Raw genomic sequence first — 26,606 nt, 5'->3', positions numbered from 1 at the left:
GTTTTTTTGTAATGACATGTATAAAAGTCCAAGTACTCCTTCTTGGTCCTTTTTTTAACTATTATTATTTCATCTGTTCTTGGTCAAAAAGATAGAAATGCTGATGGAATTCAGATTTACTGTGTGAGTGTCCTTCCTTCAAAAGAACTGCAGTAACGAAGAGGAATACTTAAACTATAGAAGGGAGAGTGTAGGAGAGAATCTCTTGCTTTCTTTCATCACCCTGTCTGGCAAGTGAAATGCAGAAACCAGTGAAGTGAATGTAGAAGCTTCCATGAGGATAAAGAAATCCCTTTGTGGTTCAGCTGCAGTATTTCCTGAATCCAGGAAAGCAGGGCAGGGAGCGGCATTTTTCTGCATGCATCCTCCTCAGTACACTGTTTTATCTTCAAGGAAAATACATTCTTTCTGTTGTCTAAATCCCCTGACTGCTCAGACACACACGGGGTGGCAGGAGGCTTCTTTATTCCAAGTGTTAAATTAGCACAAACTTTTTTTTTAAATCAGGAACTCATAGAAGGAATTCTGAGTGAAGTGTCAGTGCCAGTGTCTCTCAGCAGTTCAGGCTAAAGACAGCACTAATTCATTCTAGCCTTAAAATATTTGAACTAATTCAGAAAGGAAAGCTCCTTGGAAAAATGAAATTAGACAGTTCTTGGAAATGTCCTATCTGACAGCTTTAAATATGGCAGCCATCTTTACACATCTTTGTCAAGCATGCAAGAGTTTCTCTGCTAAACTTCTGTTCCTTTTTTGTTGTAAGTACTTGTAGTTTACTAACTGGGGAAGGTGACCCAATTAAATAAAACCAAAACTTGATAGATTTTCTGCTTGATTTTTCTTTTGTTATTCGTCAGCATCCCATGCAATTTGTACTAAATTTCTAGTACATTCAGCCTTATTTTTTTTCTCTGTAAATTTTTACATGGAACATTGAAATGAAAACCCAATACATTTTCTTAAATAAGAATAGAATATGTATTGTCTACTTCATTTTCTTCTCCTGCTAGTGATTCCAGGAAGATGCTGTCTGATTAAAGCAAATTAACAGAATACTGTTTTTAAATACTTGTTTTAAGAAATGGTTAAAGGACTTACGTGTTATGCTGTAGGAACAGGCTTGTTTCAGCCTTTATATTCTTTTTTAATAGTTCATGGGTTTACATGCATCAGCTGAGTACCAGTGGGCATTCCAGTGAACCCTCTGTTTCCTCCCAAATGCAGTAGCATTGATGTTAGAATAGCTCTACAAACGTTAGAGCTGTATAAGGTAGAAACAAAGTCTAAAATGTTGTTTTGAGTCATGCTCTTACCACTTATATTAGTAATTTGGTCAACTTTTTAAGCGAATATACTTTTAGGAGAAAGAAGTAACTATGAGTGATTTTACCTCAGCAAACTGTTCATGATTTCATATGAAATTACAGAAAGCTGAGAGACCTGGAAGAGAAATTGCTTGCTTTTGTTAAGTTTAACAAACTTTTCCTAGTTTGAGATTCAGGTGCAATTGCCTCCGGAGGTAGCTAGTAAGCAGACTTCACAAACTGATTGATGTTTACAAACCCCTTGAGACTGACAGCTAATTTGTTCACAGATGGAAGTCAGTATTTTTTTTTAATGAGAGCTCTCCTATCCAAAGATCCATTATGTATTTTAAGTATTTTTAATTCTGAGACTATAAGATAGGAACTTTCCTTTAAAGGTTCAGTTGTCTTTTTGTGTTAAAAAAAATAATAACACAAATTCGGATTTTCTGTTTAAATTATATACATGAAATAGTTATGGTATTATTTTGACGCATTTGTATGTTTCAAAGTAAAAGCAAGGGTGCTTTTGTGTTAACAATTAGAGATGTTGTATATTTCCCCTTTTGCTAAAGCTGGGTGGTTTGGTTTCTGTTACTGCAGAACTTCGTATCTGAAGTAGCTCTTCAGTCATAAACTTGTTTTTTCTATTTCACCTATAGTTTTGTAGTCTCTAGTGTAGTGGTTGTCAAGGTTTACAGAGAAATTCTGATCTTGGTTGCAGCAGTGCAAGTTTGGCATACTGTTAAGTTTCAAGTTACTTTGTGCTGCAAAGAAAGGCTGTGGTTGTGACCATGAACAATTCCATCCAGTTCAGTTGGATAAAGCTTGAAAATGTAGTAGCAGGTATGGACAGATCTCTTGTCTTAATGTGGAGAACAGAACACTAGCTTCTGGGTTTCAGGAAATTCTGCCTGTGTGTTTTTGTAGAGGCAAAATTAAAGGCATGTGGAAAGAATTAGTTATACGGCTTATTAAATGGGAGTGTAGTACAGTTTTCTGTGCTCAGAAACTCGTCTTACTAATATTTAGACTTTGCTAAGTTTTTTTCTTATAATTTACAGAGGATATACTGCTTGCTGGAAGGATCAGCAGAGAGAGGACCAAAATCACAGTTACTCCTGATTTTTTACTTTTCTAACTTTCCTTAAAAGGGAGAGTATTGATAATTTTGTGCCTATGCTATATATTTATTCACAAAAATGAGTTGGCTTTGTGAAGAATTGCAGATAAGATAAAAGCTTTGTTTTAATGGAATCAGTATTGTTTCAATTTGCACAAACCAACTTTCATCATTGGAGATTTTGTTACACACTGCAACATCTGAAGTGGTGTATTCTTAAAGGTTTTCAAGCACTGAAACTGTAGTTGTAAGTGTCATAATTGGAGCTTTCATGTTGAAAGTGTTTTGGATTCTGGTTTAGTTGGGAGTTTGCTCACTATCCTTTTGTGGTAATCTAGATATTTGGGAGGAGAAGGGGGGGGGGGGGGCAGAAATCTAGAAGGACAGGTTGGCTTCCTGACAGGGTTTTGATGGAAAATTTCTTTAAGTTTATTTGATTTTGCATTTTCAGTCCCGAGGCTTTGCCATAGGCAACCAGCATACAAAGTACCTGTAATGGCAGCTCTGCATTTAGCTGTCAGCACAGTGGTATAATCTGCAAACCTTCAGCTTGCCTTAAAAAGGGGGAAAATGCTTCCTTCATTTAGCTCTTGAAGTGAGGTGTTGTATTTGTGAGATCAACATAGTAGTAGACATTTCTGCATGATTTTTGTCATAAAGTACCATTAAGGCTCCAGTGTCAAGTTTTCAAAAGGTGCCAGTTTGGCTCTCTGACCCATTCTTACAGCTCCGGGGCTGGCTGCCTGTGATCATTCACATCATTCAGAAGAGCCACTCATGAGCTCCATACTGAAACTCACACTCTGGCTTTTTAAAACTTTTTACTGTTCCTTTGAGGGGAGTCAGCTGAAGGGGACTCTTCTGCTGTTGAGACTGCTCGTCATGCTTAGTCTACATTGCATTGCTTCCTACCTGGCACTGAACACGGTGCTAGCAGGTATTGGCAGTAATGCTACCAGAACCATGGTCCTGCAAGGCCGTGTAATGCCAGGGAAAAAAAAGGGTTGATCTGTGAAAAGTGGTCTGCTGATTTTGAAAGCTAAAAATGAAGGGCACACAGCATTGTGACTCCGGTTGGACAGGAGAAGTGATGGAACTCTTTATGGAGAACAGTAGTAGTCTGTCAAAGGAAAGGCCTGAGAGGGAAGAGGCTCAGTGACAATGGTATCTAGTTAATATAATTCAGATTTTATTATGCTGGAGAACGAGATACTCAGATTTGAATCCAGCAGAATTTGGACTTTTAACAGCAGTGAGAATGCTGTTCTATGCTGGTTTAGGAATTTGACTGTATTTAATTACAATTCTGAAAGCTGTCTAATGCATAAAAGAATTCTGTTATGTTTTGTCTGAATATTTAAAAAAAAAAGGAAAACATTTGTTTCTCTCACAGCAGGTGAAAATAATGGTTAGTAAAGCTAGTTTCAAAATAGCTTGAGGAGTCTGACATGTTCTGCTGTGTGAAATCTAATACACAGTAATGGTGTGCTGCTCAGTTTCACCAAATGTTAGCTTCCTGCCTCTTAAAAATCTTGAAGTATTTTAAAGTACCTGTATTCAGAGCTCCTGTGGTTTACTGTCTGACATATGAGATAAGGTTATTCTTGGGTCATGTTTTTGAGATTTCCCCTGCAACCATAAGGATAAGAAATATGTATTTATATGAAAGATGAGAGTATACTGTGATTTCTTGACCTCAGGAGTTGGAACTTTAAGGACGTAACGTCTCCCATTCCCATGATAAAATACTTAGGTAGACAAAAGTAGAGTTAGAAGAAGTTAAAAAGTAAAATGAGAAAGGGAAGGAAAATAAGGGGACTAGAGGACTATATGTGTTATAGAACATTTCTTCTCTCCTGTTGTTGAGCATGATGGATCATTTGAGTTCAAAACTTTTTATATTCTGTATTTTTATGTTGCTTAGTCTAGCATTAGAAAAAGTCTACTGTGTAGAGATTACAATTGGACATACCAACTAAATTGACATCCTCCAACTTCTGTATCTCTGCAATTTTTCTCATTTTGTGGACAAACACTCAGTGGTCTGCTTTTGAGATGTAATAATTCATTTTTGCACCAGGTTTTTATTGCTGCTTTGTTCTTTATTTGTAAGTAGATCTTACTCATTTTCTAAAATTAAAGATTTTCTTCTGCTTGCTTAGTCATGGCAGGTTGTTTGATGGGTTGGAGTGTTACAAATCAAAACTTCTTCCATTCAGCTATAATATGAAAAAGAAAGAGAGATTATACCCATATCCTGCTCCAAGATTACCCTACTGGATGGGGGTCCATTTCAGGAAGCACTTGTGACATTCTTGAGAGGGAATGACACTTGGCTTCCCTGTGGGCCAGGAGTTAGAACTAGCAGATTTTGACTGAGTACCTGGCAGGATCAGGCCATTCAGGCTGGGGGATTGTGCTGTTGAAGGGCTGACTGTAAAACCATAGGCTGTATCCTGGTTAGATTTTAAATTGATGATTTATTTGTTACAAACTTCAGTAAAAGGAGGTGCTGTACCTTTAAGTAGCACATGCCGTCTAACCATCAACAGGCATCTTTTGCAAGTTGCTTTAGCCTGTTTCTCCAATCATGCCTGCCTAAGTCAATAATGCATTGCCAAACTTCCTCGTGCATTAAAGGTTAGCGTTTAGCTTGTTCCATGAATCACAGCAGATGCATAACTTGGCAGTGACCATTCCTGTCCCTCCCCTTCTTCGCTTTCTACTAACTACAGCCCCCCAGCTCAGTGCTAGCTGAGCCCCCTCCCCCAGCAGGGAGAAGTCATTACATGAAGAGATCAACTTACCAGTTGTCTTCAGAGCAGTGCTGAGAGCAAAGCTCCTGGTTGTACAGTGAGTGCTCTCGAAAGGGGGAGAGGGAGAGAGTAGTACCTACAAGAACTGTGATCCTGAGACACCCAAGTGCATCTGCTAGCTGTTAGTACTTGGCAGAGGGTTTTCTCCTCCAGGGTAGCTCTAACTTTGGGTAATAATGTTTGTCAGCTACCTGATACTAACGTTGCTCTGCTTTCAAACAGCAGTGTTAGCAAGACCTGGGGGTGAGGTAAGCAAAGTATAATGTCTTGTCAAAAATTGCTTTGTCGAAGTTGTATTTTCTTCCGATCTGTTAAGATGGATTGTGAATGATTTTTATGTTAGTAGACATTTTAGAACTGTATTGTTTTCTTGACATATAAAAAGCTATAGTTTTGGTTTGATTTAGGCTTTGCGGTTTGTTTTGTTTGGGGGATTGTTGTTTGCTTGGTTTGGGGGCTGGTTTGGGGTTTCTTTGCAGAAGCCTATAGGTACTAAGGGAGAGTAGTTTGAAAGTTAGCTTCTTGCATTTGATATACAATATGCTTTCTGTGAGATGACTGATTTGTGAATTTTTCTTTACAAACATAGAGAAATATGATACTCTTTGCAGCAGTAGATGGTACTGTTCTGTTCAGGTTTTCTACAAAAAAAAGTGCTTGATTGAAAAAGTTTTTAAAAAGCCTTTATTTTGGGGATGTGAGCATGTAAAAACGCCAGATTGTGTTACTTTAATAATGTTCTTTTTGTGCAGACATGTTTAACGTTTAATATGTGGCAGGGCAGAAAGAACTTGATTTTTTTAAAATGTATGTGGTATCATTAGGGGGACTTTGTGCATTCTTAACATGAGAAATCTAAAATAATGGAATAGAACAGCCCTTGTTATACTCTAAAAAGTTGCTGTTTGATTTACAAAGAGCCGTTTCCAGATATTTGTTCTCATCGGAGTTTTTCATCAAGTCCTTATTTCATACCAAAGCAGAAAATTGCAGCTACTCATTTGTCATGTAGAAAATAATTCCTCAAGCTATTAGATATGAAATATTCAGTCTAATGAAATTGCTAGCAGAAAACACATTTAATACTCATTCTGCCTTGCTTTACCTGAAATGTATAGTTCTGCATTTTAAAGGCATCATTGGATTGTTTTGTTCAATAATATGCCTGCCTTAAGTAAAACTTCTGAAAACAGTGATTCTTTAGAGCTTTACCTTTTGTTATCCCTGTCATAAGTTCCTAGTAGCCTAGTAAAGTCCAAAGCAATTACTTTCCCTGATAAAAGAAAGTGGAGGTGAACTGGAAAAAGCACATAGTCCAACAGTGTGTGATTGACACTTAGTAGCTTGCATGTCTAGATACGAACTGTATTTTGCTTTCAGGGTGTCTTAAAAAGAGAAATTGTAACAGTTTTGATTCAAGAAAATGCCTTTTAATGGAATCTTGTGCTGCCTTGGATATAATTAAAGCAGGGGAAAATTTTCAGCAGAAGCTCAGTGCATTGGGATGGATTGATGATTGGAACAACCAAAAGCTGATTACTGCCTTCTAGTTGTCACTGAAATTTTCAACTTCCTGAGTTATTGAGAACAGAGATTGATAGATGGGCTCACCTTGTCCATACCATAGACTTAGACTGTGTGGTGGCTCAGATAGAGGATATTTCTGTCACCACTGCATGCACATGTGTTCTTCAGAGATCCATATAAAGAACAAATCTAGAGCAGCAGCAGTGTTCCTGCCAATTATCCTCGTTAGCAAGGAAAATAAAAGCAATGCTGTCTTCTTACCTGGAAATGAACTGCTGCAGTAAAAGTGCAATGTGGAATGCTTTAGCATCTAATCCATATGCCAAGTTCTTTAAACTGTGCTGTTGTTCTTAGTTTTTCAGCTAATATTGGAGACAGAATATGAAAAATGGCCTTCTCCTTATCAGTGAATCTTAATTTGTAGGTTTTAGTAGGTAACTATTATTTCTGTATGAATTACTCAGTTAAGATTTTTCCTGTGGTGGGCAGACAGTGAATTGAAGACAGGGAAAATAAGTAAGAAGCCATTTTTAAAAGGAACCTGTCTTACAGTTTTGTGCTCTTTTGAACTGTTCTCTCTTCTGAATATTTTAATTGATTTATACATATGTATTTTTAAAAGTTCGGCTCATAAAAGTGTCAGTGTTTAATAGATTATAAAATCAATGGGAAGTTGCTTTTCTTGCCAGCTTGCTCTCTCATGTTTTTATGATGCAGAACTTGGACCATTCAAGAAACAGAAAATTGTAAAAATCTAACTGTTACGTTTTTACCCTTAATTTTTAAGGAACACCTAACACTTGTTCTAGTGTGTTTTTAAGTATGTTGTGCTTTACATTTGTTGTTAAGGAATGACTTGGCATGAACTCAGCAAAACTGCATTACGTCACTTTTCCATTCAGGAGGGAAATAAGGTTGCATAGCTCTGCAACTTATAGCCCATTTGCAATGGCCAAGACCAAAATTTTTCTGTGTGCTTTTTACCAAATAAGCATGACTGTCTTCACAGAATCATAGAATAGTTGGTTTTACTATATACACTGAGTTTGAGAAATCTTTGAGCAACTAGAGTGTCTTCTTGAGGAATAACCTATCCTGTATTTTCAAGTCTTCCTAAGAATATAATTACTCCTCACTCATTGTCAGCCTTAGAAACACTGTTTTCTTGGTATACTTGATAGATATTTGTATTGTAAGAAAAGAATTTCACCTTCCTTGAGGTATTAGTGCTTTCAGCTGAATTCTCTTTCCACTGTAGCAGCTTGTTTAATCTTGTGCACATCGGCCATGAATCAGTACTGTCAGTACTACCTGGGTCAGTGAAGCTATGCACTATTAACTCACTGGCCTGACCTCCTCAGTGAAAAAGCATTATCAAATTGTACAATTCTGTGTTTTGCTTGCATTGTTTTCTGTGAGCATTAAAAACCTTCAGTCTGGCTGTCAACATATGTGGACAAGGGGAACTAAGCCTAGCATGTAACTTAAATTTTTATTTGATCTGTATCTTAATGTGGCAAGAAATCATAATCTAACTAATCATAAAAATACATGATATGACATAACACAACTTTCAACAGGTTTAAGTGAATATGAACTGGTTTAAGATTTAAACCTAATTGTTTTCAGTTCCTGAATGGTTTTTGTTCAGGTAACAAGATGTTTTGCTACAGCTAATACAGTAAATAGTTGTTTATAGAGGCAAATTTTTTATTTAAATATACGGATACTATTTACCTTTAAGAATATCTGAATACTAGGTGCAGATGAGCATTCTTTGTAAAGCAGTTAATGTGAAATGTAGAAGATAATAAATTCCTCAGTGGTTGTTTTAATATATTTTTTATTATAAATTCTGTGTTAGTTTAATCACAGACATGAAATGCTTCCTTTTGGAATTTGAGCATAAACGAGAGTGACAGCATCACAGTCTACCTACTAAAATGCACAAGGGAGCCTGAGCAGCTTTGAGTCTGAATCTCTTGGTTCTGACCAGTGGCTTCTGGGTTGATACTTGAAACAGTTGTTTTACAGTGTCCCACGCTGAAGAGACACAAATACAGAAGACCCTGTTGTCATGAGCTTCCATTCATTTCTGCTTTTGTAGTGGCTGTCTCTGCAGTATGTAACTTGCCCACAGGAACCAGAGAAGAAAAGAGAACTTGTCAACACTTTAAAAGATCATTCAGTTCTGAACAGGTTCAGGTGTCACAATCCCTACTACACAAACGCAGGCCATTGCAGGAAACTTAAGATCACTTAGAGGTTCAAAGCATATTTAACAGGAAAAACAGCAAAGGTATTAATGACAAACTTTAGAAGATTTGGTTCAGTTATTAATCCAAATTATATGGACTTTGCACCAAGAGACAGTTACTTTTCTGGCCAAAAGAACATATACTAGTTATAAGTTAAAAGGAGTACTTTTAGCACTATCTTTGTAGGTGAACTGATTTGTTTCATGCCTAAAAATAGGTAGATAGATTGTTTTGGGTTTAGAAGAGATAAAAGAGAGTCTCTGTTAGGCCTGAACCATTTCTCCCATTCCTAATTATCTTTCTTTCATTGTTGAATACTTGTGAGCCATATTGTAAGCTTGAAGTTGTGATTTTGCTTCTAGAACTTTGCATATGAGCACATACCCATGCATGTATATGCACAGAATTAATTCTGTGTTCTACAGGGCTGTGGAAGAAGAACCTTAATAAGACATTTTAAAAAACATCTTCAGGGTTTGTGAAGCCCTGTGTGGAATTCTTTCCTGCCTGCCCAATCAGTTCTGAGGTTAGCTGAGAAGTAGAACTCACCCCAGCGTTGACTTATTTCTGTGTGGTAACATATGAATGGAGCTCCCTTGTTGATTGTAGAAATAGACCGCTTAGGCAAGAGGAAAGAAACCCAAGTACATTTCCTAGAAGTACAGTGTGGAGAAAGAACAAGGCAATGCTTACACTGCTTGACTGTTAATGATCATCATTTGTTGCATTCGACTTTATATTACCAGCTGTATTGGAGTGGCCTTAATTACTGTTTATCTGTGGATTTTGTCTTCAGTTTTTTACAGTAGTCCTGTGAGGTAGGTGAGTGCTGTTACACAGCTGTTACTTACAAATGCCTGAGGCACAGAGGTAAAATACCATTCAGAAGCTCAAACCAGTTATCAATAAGAACAGCTTTTAGATATGCTTGACAAATCAGCTTTTCCAGCACCATAATGGTTTTGCATCCTAGTACTGTCTCAAAGAAACTCTGTATGGCCAGGAAATTAACTAATTAACTTTTATCTGCTGAGTCACCAGGCTACAGTTACTGATACAGCATCTTCAATTATAGGCAGGGAGCACATGATATGACCCAATAAAACAAGCATTTCTATTTCTGACTTTCATGGAGCTAGCATATAAGAAAGCATAATTTCTCCACTGAAATACTGACAAAAGTAATTTCTCATCTTTGTACCTGAGTATTCCCATCTGCAAGCCAAGGTTAAAAGGACTTCCATTGATTCTCCTGAGAAATGGATATGTCACCTTGACTACATTTTCCCATAAAACATCACCCTTAACCCTTCTGTTTATGAAGTATGAGAATACTTGAGAGCCTTTGTAAACGGGTATCTAAGGAGGAATTGAACTTCTTATTTATTTAGCATACATAAAAGAAAGCTATTCAGATTTACAGTTACCCTATTCTGAGTTAGAAAAAACAGATGGTAATTTACATATGGCAGTAATTGCTGACATCACCAGTAGAACATCTGAAAGTGAGACATACCGTAGTTGAAAAATAACCCTGTCAAGTAAATACCCACAGACATGGCCAAATTATAAGAATATGCTCTGTATTGCTGTTGCTGTAAGTATTACCGAACAGGTTTGTTTGGCATTCTTGCCTCACTCTCCCTAGCCTTTATTGGCTGTCTCAACTGCAGTATTAGTAACACAGCCCTATTTTGCTTTTAAAACTTCGATGTAAACTTGGTGTAGTACGTGTTCTGTTTAAAGTTAATTACATTCTAGCAAATGCCTTAAAATGTATTCTTTCAGCCTTTGTGATTAAGTGGAATAAATGTTCTTCCAGTTTTCTTCTCAAGATTTCTGTGGGGCTTTTAGTTCTCCCCGTACTGTGGATCCTTGCCTATTCTTGTGGGAAAGGCAGAACTGGAATGTTAGCAGAGCGGTGTGTACTGGCAGAAGCCTGTAAGGATACCTCCCTAATAGCTCTGAGATCATAGGCCTGAATCCAAAGCCTTTTGACTTTGGGCTCTGGTTCAGGCTATGGTGAGCTTCTTGTTCCATGCTCTAAACGTCTAAAAGACAGATTGAGGACTACAGTAATTCTCACAGTAATTACAGTATCATGCTCAGTCCTACCATAGTTAAGCTAAATTCATTAAGCCATTACCACGTAAATGGGTGTGTGTGATGGATAATTTGTTTCTTAGATATGGTTTATAGACCATTTTCTGGAAAGCTGTCTGAGAAATATGTGGGATTACTTGTGAGATAGACATATGTTTTAATACTGTGAATTTTACGCCTGGAAATACTATTTTACCTAGAAACTAAGAGTTCACAGAATACTTTTATTGTATTTCATTATAAGTATCAAGTCTCTTGCTTTACTTTTTTTTTTTTTTTAGAGAATAATTCAGTTACAGTTGAATGCTAGCAAATGCATTTTTATCACTATAATGTAAATGTTTTCTCTCCTGGCACAGTGACTTTAGATTGAATTTCTTAGAATTTTAATAGTTGTTCCAAACATGCTGAGTGTATAAATAGAAAGATGAATTTAGGAGGTGGGTAGTTTATGTTAGGATGTATTGAAAGGTATTCACAAACAGCAGAAAAGGGGGGAATACAATCTAGTAAGGAAAACAAGTCTCTAGTTGTTTTATAAATTGTAACAGTTGTTATAGAAATATATATATACAGTCTTTCTTCTAAAGAAGACTTCTCTGGTTTTTCTATCACTTTACGTTAATGTTATAAGGCTCTGATTTTTTTTAAGTGCTCTGATGTATAATAGGGCACAGGAATGTGTTCCAAGACTCATAAAATCTTTAATTAAAAGAATGGGAATTCTTGTAAACTCCTGGTGATTGCCTTTAAGTAATATCACTTCTTAAAACACTTCCCCCCACCCCCCAGTGTGTGAGATTATCTTTCTTTTTATGTACAGTTCTGTTAGGTTCTGCATGGGGATGATGTACACATTCTAAGGAGACTAGTTGATTAATAGAATTATGTGGCCTCTTGTGACCAGGGCCATTTTGGAAATCAGAACCTGGCACACAAAAGAGGCTGTGCTAAGTAACTAAACAAATGCCCTGCTGTTAAAGTCAAGACTGTAATTTTGCTACAAGCTGTCCTGCAGATATACTGCTATAGACGGATTACTAGCAGTGCTCTGTGGCTCAGAGCCTGTGAGTCAAGAGCTGGAAGGAATTACAGAGTGATTAGGAACGTGAAGCAAATTTTCACTGCATGGTTAAAACCTAGTGGGTAGAAGGGGAGTGGTATGTGTGACATACCCCTGTCCTTACTTGATCTGTTCCTTATATATGGCTCACTATTGATTGCTGTCAAAAGGACAGCAGCAGGGATCAAACATCATTCTCTGGTGTGTTTAAGGACCCAAAGGCACCAACACAGCAATTATATCACTGACAGCAGCTACATTGCTTCTCTTAAAGACCCCTTCTAAATGAGACACATGAAAGTGGAGCATGAGAGAGTATTAAATTAAAGGTTTGCCTGTGTATGTCATTGCCTGAAGCTGTTGATCTGTTTCTTCATGGGTTACAGGTATTATTTTCCCAGTGTGTGGGTTGTGAGGAAGGTTTTATCAAGAGACAGAAGTTTTTACAAATCTCCACTCCCACCTATTTGGCAGACACAGGAGAGTGAGGTGAATTAGGAGTCAATAAATTAATCATTCCAACCATAACTGCTTTTTGACTGCAGCATAATGTTTGCTTCCATTTTTCATGAGATTTTTTACAAAATATCATGGAGGTGGAAATAAATCCTTCAACGTTTTCTGACTTAAAGGAGAAATAATTTTCTTGTTAAAATATGTTGGTTGGAAACCACTTCTTTAATTGAAAATTTAAAAGGGATTTTTTTTTTCAACTGATTTTTGAAAATATGTAAGTCATCACAGGTAAAGGATAACATAGCAGTTGAAAGCTTTAATACAATATGCTTCCGTGCTTCTTGTAAGCTAAAATTATAGAAGCAATGGTAAAAACATGTGGAAATGCTGCATTTTAATCCCAAAGAGTTAATAGATTTACTGTATGAAATTGCCTCCTCTAAGGAAATATCTCTTCTTTTTCTTAATGTAATAATTTCAGTATACTTTTGAAATGAGTTTTGAGTTACTCCTGCAGAGACAACAAAACTGCATTTGATAACATTCAGTGTATGGAGGGCATGTTACCATCTGTACATGAATAGAGCGTTTGAAACACGTGCTGGACCCTTGCTTGTAAGTACTTGAAAACTGAGATTTATTTAGTGCTCGAATGAGCAGGTGATAGTGAAGTATTCTAGCCAGGGGCACAAACAGTTTTGATGTTAGCTGTGAGCCAATATCCTCTAGAAAAGCACAAGGACACAGAATAACTATATAAATTACTTTTCTTATTTCATCATTAAATGAAATATTCTCTGCTTAAATGGTAGATTTATGTTTGAGCCAATCTGTTGAACTGAAAACTTTTTATAAAGTATTTGCTTATATATTTTGAAGAAGGTCAGGCACAAATTTCCTTGGTACTGTGGAGGAAGTGGAAGAGGATAAGTGACAGGGGCATAGTAGCCCCATGTCATTAAGGGTAACACACGCATACCCTGCTCATGATATGAGGCGATTAGAACATCATTTGCCCTATGGCTGCATCTCATCCTTTTGAATTTTTCAGGTAGTCAGGCGATTGTCTTAGTATTTCAAGGTTGACTATTCAATACTATCCACAGGCTGCCTGATAGATCATACACCAAATGCTTGTAATATGTTACATTAATTGAGATGCTCAGTTATTGTTGATACAATGGCAGAGGGAACAACAGTACATTGCCAAAGAAACCAGTAACTAAGAATAATCAACATAAGAAACAGATATTTCTTCAGCTGTTTTTATTATGGTTCAGGAAGTTAAAAAAGCTAAAGCAAATCAAAATGATAAGCAACTCCACTATCAGACCATTCTGATAGTGAAAGTAAGAAATACCTAATGCGTCCAGCTGTCTTAGTTATCAGAGACTTTGTCCTGCCTTTTCTTTCTGAATGACCACCACTTTTAATTGCCAGACAAAGAGTAAGAAGTGCCAGGAGTAACAACTGATGTCATGATGCTTAATTTGTAATGCTAGGAATCAGTTTCTAACCACAGAAAAATGGTTAATAGAAAGGAAAACCATGCTTAGGGTTCAGATAAAGTTAAATCATCATAATAACTTATTCATCAGAATAACTTGTTTCAGAAGAAATCAGAAAGATTAGTTTTATTTTTAGTTGTACTGACTTCTTTATAGCTGTGTCAATACCAAGAGGCTTTAAAGAGCCTTAATCTCAGTGAGAAATCGGGCTAGGAATCTGTGTTTTCATTCCTAATAAACTGCTAAAATATCACACTATTTTAAAGGTGATAATAGATGCTATTTACTAAGTGTGGGTTTTTTCTTTCCATTATTTACACTTTTGTAGTGGATACCTGATTCATTATTCTAACGTTAATTTTGTCATTTTCTTACTACACTGGATTCGGTGTGGGGAAAAATGAACCATTTAATTCTTTTATGATTTTCCCAAAGGCATTTTTATGAAAGAAGAATCAATATATGTTTACAAGACAAGATACAGGGTACTGAAAATTAGGAGTTCCTTGGCAAAATCTCACACATTTTTCCATGTTGCCAGAAGTATTGTGATGCACAGAAGTCCATTAGACTTTGGAAAGACTGGCAGCTGTAGCTCCAGCCATATACATGAATGTTCATTTTCAGAATTGATTGGGAGCAGATAAGATCAAAAGTTAACACCTGCAGCTGTTTCCAGCTGCTAAAAAAGCATTAAGAAGATGGTGAGTATGCCACTGAAGTCTTGGAAGACAAATGCAGGGACTGGGAGAATGAAGACCTTAGGCCCACTGTAGGAGAGATTCATAGAATCATAGCATCAACAAGTTGGAAAGCACATTTAAGATCATAAAGTCCAACCATTACCCCAGGACTGCCAAGTCCACCACTAAACCATGTCACTAAGGGTCTCATCTGCACAGTTTTTGATCACTCCAGGGATGGTGACTCCACCACTGCCCTGGACAGCCTGTTCTAATGCCTGAGCACCCTCTCTGTGAAGAGATTTTTCCTAATCTCCAGTCTAAACCTCCCCTGGCACAGCTTGAGGCTATTTCTTCTTGTCCCATCGCTTGTTAGGTGGAAAAAGAGACCAACCCCTACCTCACTACAACCTCCTTTCAGGTAGTTGTCGAGAATAAGATCCCCCCAATTCTTCTCTTCACTAGATTAGTCTAGATGTAGGCCCCCACAGTTCATTCCACCAAACAAAAACCCAAACCAAACAGAAAAGAAAAAAAACACAAACCCAAACCAAACAAATAAACAAAATACAAACCCGAACCAAACAAATAAACAAAATACAAACCCGAAAAAGAAAACGAACATTTGCCATGATTTGTTTTATGTCTGTGAGAATATTAACCTTTTGTCTTGGAGGTCAGGTGATGTCTAATTAGCACCATTAACATGTTACTCAGTGAACCCTCAAACTGACAGATATGATGAGGTAGTTAATGTTTTTCCAATCTGAAATCATTGCATAATTACCTAAATGAAATGTCATCACTTGGGTGCTTCAGAGGATTACAGTGGTGATAGTAAAAGGCTGAAAAAAGTGTTCAATACCTTTTGGAAGGGGAAGTGCTTGAGGGGGATTGGTTCTGTGGTTGGTTTGTTAGCTTTATGATTCAGGACTTCTGGAGTGCAAGAGTAAATATTCAGTGGAGTGCTATCCAGCTAATGATGATTTTTTTTTAGGTACAGTTTACCTCCCTACGGATTTTGGTTTCTGTTGTTAGTGGTTTTATAGGGAAGCAGGCTGAAAGCAGAGACATTTTCTTCAATGCAGTAAATACCTGTGGGGTTTTTTTTTCCTCCTATAAAATCTGCTGAAAGCTTTAATCGAAACTTTGCATTTTAATTTACTAACTTCTCTAATAGTGCATTTCTATTTAGAAACCAATAGGTATGTGAACTGAAAATTAAGTGAAGTCTTCATATTTTTTTATACTTGGAAAGATACCTTCTTTCCGAAGTTTTTCATCATACAGTTGCATTGTTACATTGCCAGAAGGTGAGAGATTCCTTTCAGCAGGAGGCATTGCAATCCATAGAGTAGCAGGACCCACAATACCGACAGCTTTCTTGTCGGTGTTGTTTGGATATGATTGCTTTGATAAGGTCTCATATCCTAACATCTATTGCAAAGCAAATTCTTCAAATAATCATAAAAATAATTTGTTGGTCCTAGTGATACTAATCAGATGGAGCTCTGTGGCTGGCTGTTGAAGGTAAGGTACTGTGGAGAGAATTAAATATAACAAATTTTTGTGCATGTGTTCTGGTTAATAACAAGCAGTTTTATAAGTAAGATTCAGATGCAAATAGAAGTCTTATGAAATGTGAATACTGATAATAGCTATTACATTTTTCATATCAGGTAAGTGTTGTCACATTTTAATTCAAATTTGGATTATGTCCTCCTTTGTCTTAAAGTATTTGAGTGTACGCATGCAGTTAGGCCCTAAAAGTTGCTGCAGTGACATTTAGGTACGCCTATCAAGTTTTCTCAGTTAATTTATGTAAGAAATTTCATACTTGTTCCAAACAGATCATTTAGCTGGAGTTTTTCTGTTTGGTTGCCTGTGGCGATGTTTGCATAGAGGTACACTTCCCTTGTGAATCTCCCTTTTTGTCTGCCTTTAACTTTGCATAGAAATTATGGACTTTTGAATTTGAAGCTGTTTAAACCATGAAGAAATAATATAACTGTAACTGTGATACACAGTGGTTCTAGAAAACGAGTAATGGCTGGTTTTCTATGTAAAAAAAACTAGCAACATGAGTAACAGTGTATTTACATGTATGTATAAATGCAAACAATTAATGTATTTGTGATCTCTTTTTATCTTACCAGAGCATACCATTTTAAAAGTAATTCCTGAGTCAGACAAAAAAGCAGTTTTTCACTGATTCTTCTATGAGTTGTTATTGACAAAATGCCCTTGTTATGCTATTGGTATTCATTGTCTCCCTGAGACCAGTGGACGTAACTACTCATTTTAATTTGCATTTTATAGCGTCTTTTTGGGTAGAAGATGTAATACTGCTTCTCAATTAAGTATACACAGTTTTTAATGGATTACAGCCTTTATGTGTATTTGTGTAGGCCACATAAAGCCCAAACAGTACACCATAGGTTGGAGTCACATCAACAGTTGTAGAATATTATCAGATGCATGAACAAATTGCTTTAGCAGTTGGATGGCTCAGTTCTTGTTTTTTTGTTTTATTTTTACATCTGTCCTGTGCATTTGTTGAACTTCTTCAGATAAGATGAAAACTAAGAAGTACTGATGTGATGCTGTTGTAGCTACAGACACTACCAGAGGTCTCCTACCTCTTAAGCATAGTCAAGACAAGAAATATGTGGCAGAAGATGGACTAATCAATGGGAAGTTTTAACATCTGACCAGTTTTAAACACATTAGAAATTTCAGTCACTTACCTATAGATTTGGAACAGGTAACAGGACATAATGTAGAAGAAAGTGATCCTACTAGTACTCCCAGTCAGAAAAAGTTGATAATGTAAGCCCATCTTACCTCTGTTAGAGAATCCATGCAGAAATTTTTATCTGTTCTGAACATCACAACCTCTGAAAAAATTATTGGAAAGATTTGGCTAACTAGACAATAGAGGATCCATATGGGAATGACCCCATTGGCCTGTACTGTCAAAACTGAAGCAGCTACAGAATTTAATGGCATTGCTAGGTAGAAACTAAAGCTGGCAAAACAATTCTGTTGACATTCCAAATCAGAATAACAACCCCACACTGGAACCTGCTGCCTTTTCTATTAGTTGCTCTTGTAGAACTGTTTCGAAAAGTATTTCAAACTCTAGCTGTTGTGTAGACAAAACAGTAAAAATACTTAAAGTGAAAAATATGGGGAGAAAATTCAGTTACATTTTTCAGAGCTTTAAGGACATAGTTATAGTTTATAATCAGGTTCTAGTTTATAGTCAGAAATCAAAAGTAAAGGTTTCTTAGGTATTCTTTCTTGGTAAACTCTACTTCATGAGAATGACAGATTGCTTTACTGATTGACCTTACTTTTCTCATCTGTGAAGTAGTGATACCAGTGAATTGTTAGATGCTAGACTGCCTATGATGAAAGTGGAATGTCATGAAAATTACTTCCATTTTCCAGTCCTACCTGCCACTCACTTCTGTAACATTGTTTACCTTGCCAAACTTACCTTCATCTGGGAATCCTGAGGTAAAATGAGGGAGTCCCAAGCTACAGGGCAGCATGAAAGTATCCACAAATGGTCTTAAAAAATGCTGGTGTCACTAATCCCTTATTAGATATAATGAGGCCTTAAAATTTCTTTTTGAATTGCCTTCATTAACCTGAGCCGTGTGTAACTTGGAGGAGCAGATTTTAAATGTCTTTGTTAACATAGCAAGAGAGGTTATTAGAGGTTAATCTCTGAAGCGTGACATTTTTTTATGCAGCTGTAAATTTATTTGTGTACGTTAAAAATACAAATGGTTTAAAGTTCAGCCCTTACAGTCTGTCTGGAGCTTAACTCAATGCACAGTTATGGCAGATTTCCAGACAGTGGTTGTGCCAGGCTACAGAGTTGGTTTCCCTGCAGTGGTGAAGCTGAAACCATCTGACTTCACATACTTGAAGCCAGTTTACTGTTGAATTGGCAGCACTTCCAGTAAGGCTTCAGTTGCAAGAAAGTGCTTTATTATTTCCAAGTTTCCCTTTCAGTGAAGAACACTTACAAGACCATAAAACTGTCTTGTGTCTTTCTAAAATCTATCATGGCAACCTGGTATAACAGCATGTATTTTTCATCTGAAGTTAGGGGTTTCCAGTTATGTAGAAGGCAAAACTAGTAATACTCTTTTGTCCCCTGACTTGTTTCCTTTTGCTGTAAGCTTTGTCCCTTTTGAATGCACTGAGCTGTGTCAACAATGTGGAGAGCTCAGTTCCTGTGCTGGTTTTAAAACAGGTGGAGACATAACTCATGGGAATATCTGCTGCAGCACAGTTCAGCACTCCTGCCAAAAAGAAAAGTGCCACAGAGGTTTAAACCCATTCTGTGTGTAAAGTGGCACGATTTGATATACCTTCTTCCCATCTTAACCTCCCACATAAAATCCATTCTCACTGTCTCTGTGTATGATAACTATGCATGCTAATTCATTTGCAGGACCATCAGCCTTTGCAAATTACCTTTTTTTTTGGCGCCTTTGCCCAGATTTTTTTTTTGGCAAGTGCAGCAGTGGCATCATAACAAGTTATCGTATATGGCTTCCTTCCCAAATTGATAGGTAGCATGTTTGTTAGGTTCTTTCAGGTAAACCTCAGAAAATCCATACTGTTTCGTTACTTGAAAATATTAAGGGTACGAAGAAGAAAGATTTCTGTTTACTGAAAACAATTTATGTGAGGAAGGTGAGAACCCATGTCTGTATTACAGGTCTGAGCTTTTCTGGAAATACTTTTTTGCATCCTGTTGCCTCTGTTTCCCCCTCAGCTTCCACCCCCAAAGTATAATTACTTTAGATTTTGATAAAAGAATTTTATTTGGATGAGAAACCTGGAGTTCTTCCCTTCCTCCAAGTCACAAAGGACTCGTAGCAGGAATAGCATGGAAAGTGGAGGCAATCAGGTTGTAGCCCTGTGCCCTGAGGCTTTGGAAGCAGAGAAAACTCAGTGATCATGGGATAGAATTTTGGTGCAGGCAAATCTTCCATTAATGTAACTTTTTGATATTTGGAATGCACCCTTGTATAGCCCTCCCCTGCAACAAATCCTTCTCGCCTTCCATAGACTTCTCTTGCTGAAGTCCGCTGACAACTTCTGTCCTATGTGATTGTGTCCCATAGTACTATTACGAACCCAGATGGAAGGAGGTCTGCGGGGGAGGAATAAAAGTATACAAAAATGATTCTAAGTATTATTTAGGTTTTTAGGCCTTAAACATTACAGGGAGATTTTTTTAAAAAGCAGTCTTGTTTCTGGGGTGGCTATTTCAGGTATCATATCCAACTGGTTTACATGCATACTGGCAGAGCAGAAGAGTAAGACTGGAAAAATACCGAAGGGCAAAAAACTCAAGGTATTAGATTTTTTAATAGTGGTATGTCATGAAGTTATATCAAGGTTTCATGTTCAAAGTGAGCAAAAAATTTTCAGTTATTTAATTTATCAAAAGTTGAGTTTTCTGAGGGTTGAAAACCTATTTAGGAATTTGAATCTAAACTTTAAAGCAGCTTTAAAGTGGGGAAGGGAAACATGCAGAAGCAAATTAAAAATGAAGTATGATACTTAAAATATAGTTCTATGGAATACTGAAGGTTGGCTAAAATTGGTGTAATCGAATTCATGCTTTATTGTAAATCTTTTAATTGTCACACGTCAGTTTGGACCAGTTTTCACTCTAAAACCATTGTTAAAGTCCCCACATCTGTTTTTCACAGTACTGATGATGTTTAGGGCTGTCCAAATCTGAGAACATACGCTGAATTCACACAGAGTGCACGTACACATGTGTGAGAGAGAATATACTTATAAAGGAAAGTATAAGCATGCTAAGATGACTTGGAGACCCATAATGGATATGTCACAACCATGATATTTTACTTATTAAGTAACAGTGTGTTTTGTTTTCTGTGAAGCATTTCTCTGAACCAAAAGTTTCCTATATTTCAGATACTCTCCACAGTTTTCTAGGGGGGCTATGAGACATACTGTACTGTAGTATGCCCTACATTACAATAGAGCACAGATGAGATGAGGTACATGGCTTTAAGCAGAGCTTCTCGGTCATGAAATACAGCTCTAAGCAGAGCTGCATGTTCAAGGAATCATTGCCTGCCTTTCCTAGAGGATTTTTTGTTTTAGGTCATGGTTCCTTTTTTCATGATTGCTAAGTAAGAAGTTGTACTAAAAAAACTGTAACTGCATACAGAATTGGTGTCCTTGTGGTCACTTTATCAATAATCATACAAACCTTTCTCCATTGCTTTAATCATACACACGCTACAGCGTAATGCTAGTAATATGAAATTATCAAGATGCTAATTTGTATATTGTAAAGTAATTTATGATTTTTGTGGCTGGAAACATGAGCTACTTACATGCATGACTTTCACTCACATTCTCCTTAGCTTACAGAGCCATGTATGTTTTGCGCCAAACCCAGCAGTTCCTACCCAGGCAAAACTCCCACTGACTTCACTGACTTCAGTGGGAGTTTTGCCTAAGTAAAGACTGAAGGATTTGGATCACCGAACTTAGAACACAGAGTTTTCTATAACCTTGGGCTGAATTGCACAGAAGACGGTGGGTGTTTGAAGGAAAAAGGAAATACACTTTTTTCTACAATAATTTCAGCCCTCTTAGTGCTGAAGTTAAAAGCATTCCTTTTGAGAAAGCCTGGCTTCTAAACCCTGCCAGTGTCTGGGGGTGGGGATGTTAAGAATTACATTTGGAATTCTTTGTACTTTACTGCCAAGTTTAAGGATATACTCTTCAATGAATTACAGTAAGTATTAGTATGGTCACTGTTTTTGTCATGTGGTAACAGAATGGATGTTCTGTGAAATATTGCAGTATACTTGCTTTAAGTTTGAAACAGAGATTGGCAGCTATCCCACAAGACCTTGAACAAACTCCAGGAAACTTTTATTTATTTACCCAATACAATAAATACATAAAAAGTCCATCTTACAGTTTCTTACTGCTTACAACTTCTTTTAAAAGCTTGTCCAGTAAAACGCAGTTGGAACAGTTTTCCTCATCACAGTGTTTACTGCCCAGGTACCAAGATGAGTATGTATGTTTTTACACAGCAGTGCAAAATAAGCTTTAAGTATTAACAAATCAGAATCTCAGTGTTTTACAACCACTTTTCCTTTGTGCCTGTGTCTAAGCAAAATGCAAAGTATTGGAGATGCAAGTCTGGAGTGCTTATATAGCATAAATGTAGTAGTAGCATCTTTTTAGCTATTTGTAAAATGGAATTGGTAAGTGAATTACTTCAGTACTGAACAGTAACTTCATTGCTGAACAGGATGTGAAGCCTGGACTTTTTCATGTGAAATTAGTTATTGTGCTTTTGTGCTTGTAGAGGTTGGGTATGTCATAAATGTGGCCCATTAAAATGTTACTGGGGGCCAGTTTGGTGTTTTGATAGGAATTGTGCAGGAGTGTTTGCTTTTCTAGGAGCATTTTATCTGGTCTCTTTGTTGGTGGTTAGATTAGGTACCACAGTAGCTGTGATCTGTGGTGTTCTGCGTAGTGCTGAGGAACATGAATGTGGAAACAGAACAGGGAAACGATGAAACCTCATGCTGAACCCTGGCATCTTGAAACCCTGCCTCTGGATATAAATCCTGTGGTGTATCCTGTGGCCAAAGCTGGGAGAAAGGGAAGCCTGCCAGGGAGGTCTGGAGCCACGCAGGACTTTAGGGAGGGAATAGAAGGGCTGGTTCCTAAACCATCATAGTTTATTCAGTGCTACAGATTTCATAGTCCCTTTTAAACAGTGTATGTAAACCCAAAGCTTTTGTTAATGTTAGGCAATCTTTGAAGATTTTGTGTTAGAACTTCAAAGTGCTGCTAATTTTGCTCTAGGGTAGAGAGTAGTATATTTGGGCTCTTTCTTAATTCTAGCATCAGGTTTCTAAACTCTCTATGATACGACTTTTCTTTATGGGGAGATTGCATTGTATCCAGAATAATAGAATTTGTTCTTTTACAAACTGATCTTCACATATGGGCAAACAGATTTACGTCCTGATTTCTTTGAGTTCTAATCTGTGCATAGATATTTTTAATGAATCAATAGTAGAAAGTCTGGAATAAATTCTTCAGAAAGAAAATACTTTAAAAGTAGTAACGGTAAGTACATAATAGCCCAAATTCTGTAGTCTTTATGGCCTGATCCTTCATTTTGCAAGTCTGTGCTCCTTGTATAAATGCCTTGAATTTCGTGGTCACTGATCCTGCTTCATGTAGTGGATGAGCAGAGAATTATTTAGCATTGGCATTGGATTATGGAATCTTCTTTTCTAGTATGCTGTCTTTGTAGTCTGACAGGTACAGTGATCTGCACTACCACATAGCTCACCCTCACTTCTTGAGCAGGAGGAACATTGTCAAAAACTTACCTGGACTGATCCTGCAAAAGTCTGGGAATTTTAAGACTGTCAGGCAGAATTTTCCAGTGAAGGATAAATAGCTCACATTGTAACTGTCATTACCACAAGCAGTGCTGTGTTTTATCAATGTGAAATAACATGAAGACATTTTTAGAGCTTCATGTAATTACCCCTTCTAGTAGTGATTGTTATGTTTGAGTTGTCACATACACACCAGTAATATATTTCCAGTTATTTATAACCTAAGCAATTAAAAGCTGGATTGCAAAATAGTGAAATGTAACTTAAATGCCTAATTACATATCCGTAAAGAATGAAAGTATCAGGCCAAGCACATCGGTCAGTCCGTAGAAAGTAATTTCTGCTTTTTGACAAAAATGGTGATATTTGGGAATAGGTGTTTACTTGTTCAGGAAACAAAGATTAATACTCAGTGATGCTTGGTGAACCAAACAAAATAAATAAGACCTGCAGTCACTCTCTGAACTTAAGAGGATAGGTCTTGGAAAACTATCTGTTAACCAACAGCCTGGAAATTAAGACTCTTTGATTGTCAGCTCATTGTAAACACTAAGTATTGTGAGTGAGTCCTGATTATAACATTTTTCAGTGTGACTGATTTGTTGCCAGATGGCACTGGTTGGAAAGGACTGTAAGTCTTCATGACTTACATAGCATATCTAGCTTTCTTCATTTTAAAATTCAAACAGCTGTGCCGTGTATAAATGGTGAGTATTCTGGAACCATTCACTCTCCTCAGGAGTCGCTATCTACTGCTTTATAGAAGTCAAGCGTTAAGTGCTTACAAATGCAACAACCTATTGCAGCCAGGTGTAAAATTTGACAGGAGCTAGAAGATCCTTCTGTGCTGCTTCATGAACAGTGGAGAAAGGCTGTCCCACCTGTGAAATATTAGTCCTATTTTTTCTTCTTATTCCTTTCTTTTGCTAAGGCAGACATTGAAAGGCTCACAGATAGCAAAGGCACTTTCCTCAGTAGACTCTTTCACACCAATACCTCCTTTAGTCAGGTTTAAGCCATAGAAGCCGCTTGTTCCATTTTCTTTGTCTTTAAAGTTTCAGCAGATACTAGGTGTGCAATCACAGTAAAGGGAGCTCATATTTGTATGTGAAGACTTCAACTGCTGTAAAGCATTTAATCAGACCAGATTTAACCAAACATAGTGTCATCCATTTAGTTGTTAGAGATGCTGGAAACTCAGATGGTCTCATTGAGTTCTTCTTAACTGTTCTTTTGTAGCCAATCCCAACAACTTTTATCTTAGTGCAGACTTCTTTTTTTTTTTTTTATTTGATAATAAATAGTGTATAGCCTTAAAAAGATTTGTTAAGTTGTGCTGCATTTTCAGGAAGCTGCAACAACTTTGAGATGTGCACTCCAGAAAATTAGAATAGGTTCTGGATTCATAGAATCACAGAATCAACAGGTTGGACAAGACCTTGAAGATCATGCAGTCCAACCATTACCACAGCACTGCCAAGTCCACCACTAAACCATGTCCCTAAGAGCATCTACAGGGTTTGAACACTCCAGGGATGGTGACTCCACCACTGCCCTGGGCAGCCTGTTCCGATGCCTGACCGCCTTCTCTGTGAAGAAATTCTTCCTAATCTGCAGTCTAAACCTTCCCTGATGCAGCTTGAGGCGGTTACCTCTTGTGCTATCCTTTGTTCCTTGGGAGAAGAGATCAGCAACCTCCTGGCTCCATCCTGCTTTCAGGCAGTTGTAGACAGTGATAAGGTCTCCCCTGAGCCTTTTCTTCTCCAGACTAAACAACCGCAGATCCCTCAGCCATTCCTTGTTATGAGGTAGGCAGAATTGTCATGATGTATGGTTTCTATGTATTTATAAAGTATTCAGCAGGTAGGAGAAGTTTAAATATATTAAAGAGTTTTGTTATTCAAGATGAGCTGGTCTTCTGCTAGGTAAGTATGATCAGAAGGTAGAATCATAGAATCATAGAATAGTTAGGGTTGGAAAGGACCTTAAGATCATTAAGTTCCAACCCCCCTGCCATGGGCAGGAACACCTCACTCTAAACCATGACACCCAAGGCCTCGTCCAACCTGGCCTTGAATGCTCCATCCCCTGCAGGGATGGAGCATTCACAACCTCCCTGGGCAACCCATTCCAGTGCCTCACCACCCTAACAGGAAAGAATTTCCTCCTTATACCCAGTCTAAACTTCCCCTGTTTAAGTTTTAACCCGTTCCCCTTGTCCTATTAATACAGTCCCTAATGAAGAGTCCCTCCCCAGCATCCCTATAGGCCCCTTTCAGATACAGGAAGGCTGCTATGAGGTCTCCATGCAGCCTTCTCTTCTCCAGGCTGAACAGCCCCAACTTTCTCAGCCTGTCTTCATATGGGAGGTGCTCCAGTCCCCTGATCATCCTTGTGGCCCTCCTCTGGACTTGTTCCAACAGTTCCATGTCCTTTTTATGTTGAGGACACCAGAACTACACACAATACTCCAAGTGAGGTGTCACGAGAGCAGAGTAGAGGGGCAGGATCACCTTCTTCGACCTGCTGGTCACGCTTCTTTTGATGCAGCCCAGGGTACGGTTGGCTTTCTGAGCTGCAAGCACACACTGCTGGCTCGTGTTCATTTTCTCATCGACCAGCACCCCCAAGTTGTTCTCTGCAGGGCTGCTCTGAATCTCTTCTCTGCCCAGCCTGTAGCTGTGCCTGGGATTGCTCCGACCCAGATGTAGCACCTTGCAGTTGGCATGGTTAAACTTCATGAGGTTGGCATCAGCCTACCTCACAAGCATGTCAAGGTCCCTCTGGATGACATTCCTTCCCTCCAGCGTATCAACCGAACCACACGGCTTGGTGTCACTGTCAAACTTGCTGAGGGCACACTCAATCCCACTGTCCATGTCAGCAACAAAGATGTTGAACAAGACCAGTCCCAACACCGATCCCTGAGGGACACCACTCATTACTGGTCTCCAGCTGGACATTGAGCCATTGACCACAACTCTTTGTGTGCAGCCATGCAGCCAGTTCTTTATCCACCGAGTGGTCCATTCATCAAATTGATGTCTCTCCAATTTAGAGACAGGAATGTCGTGTGGGACAGTGTTGAACGCTTTACACAAATCCAGGTAGATGACATCAGCTGCTCTACCCCGTCCATCAGTTCTGTAGCCCCATCATAGAAGGCCATCAATTTGGTCAGGCAGGATTTCCCCTTAGTGAAGCCATTCTGTCTGTCACCAAGCACCTTGTTTTTCCTGTGCCTTAGCATGCCTTCCAGGAGAACCTGCTCCAAGATTTTGCCAGGCACAGAGGTGAGACTGACTGGTCTGTAAT

General features: G+C 37.9%; 1 protein-coding gene across 4 annotated transcripts in view; it reads left to right on the top strand.

The window, feature by feature from the left end:
• Nucleotides 1–26,606, top strand: part of THSD4 (thrombospondin type 1 domain containing 4) — a 314,820-nt gene that overhangs the window by 200,086 nt on the left and 88,128 nt on the right. The window contains exon 1 of one of the 4 annotated variants that reach the window (XM_061347532.1): nucleotides 4,279–5,491. The exons of the other annotated variants lie outside the window; for them this stretch is intronic. Within the exon in view, the coding sequence (XP_061203516.1) occupies nucleotides 5,420–5,491 (72 nt within the window). The 5' untranslated portion in view covers nucleotides 4,279–5,419. Of the gene's footprint in view, nucleotides 1–4,278; nucleotides 5,492–26,606 lie in introns of those variants that run through there. 4 annotated transcript variants of the gene reach the window in all.

Source organism: Neopsephotus bourkii, unplaced genomic scaffold, assembly GCF_033783945.1.
Source record: "Neopsephotus bourkii isolate Nb327-2 ecotype Australia unplaced genomic scaffold, CSIRO-AGI_Nbou_v1 NB_318, whole genome shotgun sequence".
Classification (NCBI taxonomy): Eukaryota; Metazoa; Chordata; class Aves; order Psittaciformes; family Psittacidae; genus Neopsephotus; species Neopsephotus bourkii.
Note: the sequence above shows the minus strand (reverse complement) of the source record. Positions and strands in the feature narration are given on the sequence as shown.